A 6,073-nucleotide genomic window follows, 5' to 3' on the forward strand; every position below is an offset into this window, starting at 1 on the left:
GTTCACTTACTTTTACGGTTCGAGACCGCCTCTGGATCGGAGGGATACCAGCCGTCCCAGTCCGTAACAATAGTAGAGGAAAGAAAAGCTCTTTGTTCAACGGCTCCAAACAACGCTTTCATATACTGATTACACTAGCTCCGTGAAAACGGCAAGGAGTTCGACCCGGGAATCTTTACCGGGCAGCGGGCCCACCGCGTTACACGAGGACGCGGAAAGTTAGCGACCCTACCATAACCGCACTATGTTTCACCATTCTCCTTCTTTCTGCACACAATACTATACACTTGGACGTGTGTGTTCATTTCTCAAGCCAAATAAAGTTACATAAAGCACTTCCGGCAAGCGCTTTCAAAATTAAAAGCCACAACCAAGAGGAAAAAGAGCTGTGCAAATATGTGCGCTTCGATTCCTGAATCTAAACTCAAAATTTCCAGATATCTCTTCGGAAAACATGAACTTCTTTCTTTACATCAAATCGAAAGAAATGTTTTCGAGTGAGATGATATATATATATATATATATATATATATATATATATATATATATATATATATATATATATATATATATATATAAAATGTATAAAATGCAGTGAAACCACTGCAAAACACAAAAGTCTGGGTAGTGAACTTATCGGACCAATGAAACGTTTCAGTCAGTTTAGTCCGTTTTGTTTATATCGCTCCACAGCAACAGCCATCTGTCCCACTGGTTGGCTGAGGAAAAGACAGGAAAAAGAGGGGAATTGAAAGACAAGACAAACAACAACAAGAGTGAATGGCATACGATTCTAAAGGAACAAAAAGGTGAACGGGATTATGAGTATAGCATTTAATTAGAGTTAATCCGAGACCGTGCAGAGTGGGACGTGCAGATCAGCCTGTGGACACGGTTCAGTTCAGCTTCCAGAAGTAAAATATCTGGCTGTAATCAGCCAGATATTTTCAGGCTGATTAACATTAGGGAAATTTACGCTATATGAATAACTGTGAGCTGCTGCAGAGATTTACAGTTTCATAGAAAATATGATTCTGTATCCTAAACATTATATTTTAGAAATAGATCGATAGACTTGTGCCAGGTTAACCATGGCCATGTTATTAAATCAAATTTGAATAATTATCACCAATAAAACATCAAATAGTTGGCAGGAAAACCACGACTTCCTGTCCACCGAGATCACTTTCATAATAAAACCGCTGGAGCCTGTGCCATCGAAGAGACATGCAGCTTTAGTCGTGCCCCGCCGCTCGGGAGAGACGCTGCGTACTACATCCCGCACATGCCGGCGATCACAGAGCTACGAAAGGCAGAAACAGCTTTTATGGTAAAGCTAACCTAATGTGTGTTTTGGATTAAATGCGTTTTATCTGAATGAATACATTTATTTATTTTTTTATCAGTATTTTAATTTTTTTAAGGCCACAAATTAAGTGGACAATACTGTTGACTTGCGCTGACTTCTATCAGCTTCTATCATCTGCGGTGAATCAAATAACAGCAGCTCCAGCACAAGTCTCATGACGTCCTTGGACTTGATGAAAAAACAGTGTTTTGCATCTGGGACGCTGTCCTCAGCTTCTCTCAAAAGAAGGTTCATAAAGAACAGCAGGGTCGCTCCGGGGAGGCAACACGATGCGGGCAGCGAGTGTCAGCTGTGCAGGTGAGACAGAAAGTTAGGACACATCGAGAAAACCCCCCAAACACAGGCAGACATTTGGAATATATGGTTCTTTTAAAATTGAATAAATAAATACATTTTTCACATTTGCTGTAGATTCTGCTGACTGATTACTTGACAGATTGCACTTAGGGTTCATGTTTATGTTGTCTTCATAATAATGACTAATCGGATAAGTTTGCATCTTATTTAGCGGAAAACAAGAGTTTGCTTAGTTTATTTGCACTAAACAAAGAATATGAAGAGATTATCAGCTTTATTCACAGTACATCTAAATATTGGTGGACCTCTACACTCAACAACATTAAAGTTAAGGTTAATGTGTTTTGTCCTAAAACATATAACTGTTTTGCACTGAGAAACTGCGACATCACACCAAGTAATTAAAAACTCGGTGAAAATCAAAAAAGTGACAACAAAAAGAAACGTAATGTGGAAGTTGTGAAGGGATTTGGTCTGAGGCTTCCTACTAACGAGTTGGCAGTTTAGGTTGGCTAAAAAGGCTGAAGGGAGGTGCCTGGTGTACCTTATAAAGAGGCTTTCACTTAATTAAATCTACAAAATGCCACTCAGCACTATTCATTTGATAAAGTTAATAAATCCACAACCACAAGTTATATTGTCATGATAAAATAATAAAAACAAAAACTGAAGTAGCTCGTCTCCAGGCTTGTGTTCAGGTCAGGGGAATGACCTGAACACAAGCTTTTCAGATTATTCCCCTGCTTTTCTCAATCAATCAAGTTATAATAGGACTATGCTGGACTATACTGGACTATACTGGGCACTCAAATGGGTCCAGACCAAAGAGTACACCTCATAAGGAAGAAGACAAATCTTCACTTTTCACTAGAATTTTTCTAATTTCTCAGATTCTACATTCTGTTAATTAATCTATTCCCGGTCCTCCCTCACGTAAATAGGGAGGTGTTTTTAGGACTTTGTTTTAACATTATAAATAATTCAAGATCCATAAGACATACACCTGACAGAAGTAAAAGCAGCCATCTCACCACAGAGTCAAATGATTTGGGGCAAGAATTGTGTCCCTTTATCAGTCCTTGAGAAATAATAATAATAATATTTGACAATAGCACATAGTAGGATCTATTGTTTTGTAACAATTCTACCACTAAATATAACAGTAATAAAGAATGTATCTGTAGAATAACATATAGTGAGATAATTCCCACTAATATTAAAAATAATCCAACAACAACAGGTTGTATGATGTGTTGCAACAGTCCCAGCAAAATACATTTTTTTTAAAAAAGGACTAAAACCCAGTTAAACGTCTGGTAGTGATGTCCTTTGGAATATTTGTAATGCAAATAATATGCATTTGCATATTCACCTGCCAAATAACATGGCCTGCTATGAGCTGTGTGGTTCAATTCTTGTTTTTTTAATGTGTCACTTAGCACTAATTCGCATGTGTGCCAGCATAGTGGGCGCAATAATATTAAAGCTTAAAAATACAGAGTCCAGAAACCGGTATTTGTCTAAAAGGAACAAAAACAGTGCCTGTAATTAGCATTTAGACAGTGCATTGGGTAGTTAGTCTGAAGCACATTAAACAAACTATATTCTTCTTTTGCAGATGTTCCATATTTTCCCATTCAGGCAGCAACCAGACTGTTCGTCGGATTCTGACAGCCTGCCTCCTCTCTTTCATGGCCCTGCTCGGATCTGTATTCATCGACGTCAACTCTAACTTTGACTTGCTGTACACTACAGAAGCAGCTTACAGCGAGCTGACTTCATGCAAGACTCTAACTCTCCTGCAACTTGTCAGTAAACTTCAAAAGACGAGACATTTATTTTCCAAAAAAGTAGGGAATGAGACAGCTGAGGCAAGTTTTCCTCAGATGCTTTTTCTCATCTTTGATAATCACTGTGACGAACTGGTGGGTCGAAGTAATGACATTGGGATTCCTTGCAGTACTGAGTTTCCTAGCTTTTGCAAAGAGCTAGTGAGGAGCATTCAAGGATTTTTAAATACTTCACAGGATACAAACATTACCAGTGAAAGTGGAATTCTTGCTTTCTCACTGGCTATTGAAAGACTTCTTGACATCTGGTGTACAGTAGAAGATACTTTGGTAAAGGCCAAACAGAATTCTAATTGGAGAGATGTACTGTCTGCAAGACTGTTGGTCACATTTATTGAGCTCAACCACCAGTTGAGAGACTTTGGCCACATGCAAACTCCTACTGGCTTCCAGTTTAGATGGTCATACATTCTGAGCTACCTCAGCTTTGCCAGGGTTTTGACAGAGAAACTGAATGACTGTTGGCTAGAAAACATAGACCATGAGATAAACACTACGCTGGATGTTCAGCATTCCTATATTTTTGACACAAGTCAATGGCAGATCTCTGGCACAAGTACGGAACGTCTGTCTGGGTCTCACACTGGAATTCAAGCTCTGACAAACACTCAGCAGTGTTTATTTGACCGTGCAGTGTTGGCTCTCAGGGTGGGCTCTCGATCCATCTCTTCAGGCCTCAGTATGAGGATATGCCTGCTGGCCATGGCGTGCCTTATCTACCCTGTGGTGATGTTCTCTTTCAAACAGATGACAGAGTGGATACAGAACTATGCCCACAGTCTGAAGGAGAAAACACAAGACCTTAAGCACCAGAGGCAGCTGGCTGAAGATCTGCTTCACCAAATGCTGCCAAAGTCAGTTGCCAAACAGCTCCGCCAGCATAAACATGTTGAAGCTGAGAGCTACGAAAAGGTTGGTGCAAGAGGTAGCTATGACTATACCAGGTTATACAGTGAAGGATTGCTGGTGTTTAAATCCCCCTTCAAACCTGATTGGACCAATGGACCAGCCTTCCTTGCCTGTCATTGGAAACAAATTATACACCAGAACAGTTTCAAAATAAATTCTCCATTAGAAACTGTTTATGCAGTCAGGTTTCATTGTATCTTGTGTCATTTTAATTTGTACATTTTCTAATGAAATAAAAGAAAAGTTAGAAATGTGCAACAGTAAAAACACAAAATAAGAAAATTAATCTGCAGAAATGAGGTAGGCTTTGTGTCTGAATATTTAGTAGCTTTATAATTAGAAGAATCTGATTCTGAAAACCCCTAAATCTAAATTAGAAGAGAAATGTTAAAATTTGAACTACATTAATATACAGGGATAAAGAGAAAAATTAAAATTATTGAAAGCGTGGTTTTAAAACAGCTGACTGATCATACGGAGAGAAATAGTTTACTTAAAGAGTTTCAGAGCCCATCACAGCACAGAAACAGCTTTAGTGAAGTTTACAAATGATCTTCTTATGGCCTCTGACAGTGGACTCATCTCTGTGCTTGTCCTGCTAGACCTCAGAGCAGCCTTCGATACTGTTGAGCATAATATCCTATTAGAGCGATTAGAGCACGCTGTTGGTATTACAGGTACTGCGCTGCAGTGGTTTGTATCATATCTATCTAATAGACTCCAGTTTGTTCATATAAATGGAGAGTCCTCTTGAGAGGAAAGAGATTTTATATCTCTAAGAGTAATCTTTTACTAGTTTACAAAGATTGATGAAAAAAAAAGCCTTCAGTATGGGCTCATTTCAACCTTTATTCCTCTGATGATGCAAAAACCTAAAACCTTAAAGCAAGTTGCAACTTTGGCAAAGAAAGGGAAGACAACAACCTTTAACTTATACAATTGCCATTTGCTTTGATCATTTAACCAAACAAATCCAGAGCATGTGCGGCTGTGAGAGCTGTGGGATGTTGCTGCGAGGGGGTTACTTCTGGAAGATCTGCAAACACACACACACACAATGAATGTGTGTGTGTGTTTGCTGCCTTTGTTGCTATTGTTAGCATAATTGTCTATAATTGCCCTGTTGCATATTCATTGGAAGATAAAACATATCGTATGAGTGAAAATTGCATCTGGCTTTTTGAAGAGATTTGAAGCAGCTGTAGCAAAAAAGCCCTCTGAACAGGGCTGTGGGGCGATTACAGAATATGGCTTAATAGGGTAAATTTTAAACAAATTTCAAGTTCTAGAGTATTCTAGGAGGAAAATGTTATACCCCTTATTAATTTGTTTCAAACTAAATGAAAACGGAGAACACTACCAACTGAGAACAGGATAGAGATACCAATATAATATATAAAGCCCTCTATGATATAGGACATAAGCTGTAATACCGCTTGTGGGCTAACCATGGGAAAAATCCTAGACTTTGAGCTGCAAGCTGACACATTGTACTCAGATGACAAAAAGTCAGATATGAAAAAGACAAAGTGAGAGGTACTTGAAAATGTAACTCTGATATTTCAAGATATTATTACTGACTTTCTATATAAAGGACCATTGTTTAGGCTACAGGGGGGGCCCAGTGCCAAAATTGAAGGGTAGTATA

General features: G+C 38.7%; 2 protein-coding genes across 3 annotated transcripts in view; one reads left to right on the forward strand and one right to left on the reverse strand.

Annotated features, from left to right (window-relative positions):
• Positions 1–347, reverse strand: part of phc2a (polyhomeotic homolog 2a (Drosophila)) — a 29,052-nt gene extending 28,705 nt beyond the window's left edge. The window contains exon 1 of one of the 2 annotated variants that reach the window (XM_085145931.1): positions 11–347. The gene's annotated coding sequence lies outside the window, so the exon portion shown is untranslated. The remainder of the gene's footprint in view (positions 1–10) is intronic. The other variant, XM_085145932.1, reaches the window with a different exon arrangement.
• Positions 348–634: 287 nt separating this feature from the next.
• LOC146494748 (uncharacterized) lies at positions 635–4,725 on the forward strand. The gene is made up of 2 exons (XM_085146624.1): positions 635–1,666; positions 3,285–4,725. Exons 1-2 carry the CDS (start codon positions 1,524–1,526, stop codon positions 4,651–4,653), a joined length of 1,512 nt encoding a protein of 503 aa, XP_085002750.1. The 5' UTR covers positions 635–1,523; the 3' UTR covers positions 4,654–4,725.
• Positions 4,726–6,073: the final 1,348 nt, after the last annotated feature.

Source organism: Neolamprologus multifasciatus, chromosome 20, assembly GCF_963576455.1.
Source record: "Neolamprologus multifasciatus chromosome 20, fNeoMul1.2, whole genome shotgun sequence".
NCBI classification, from domain to species: domain Eukaryota; kingdom Metazoa; phylum Chordata; class Actinopteri; order Cichliformes; family Cichlidae; genus Neolamprologus; species Neolamprologus multifasciatus.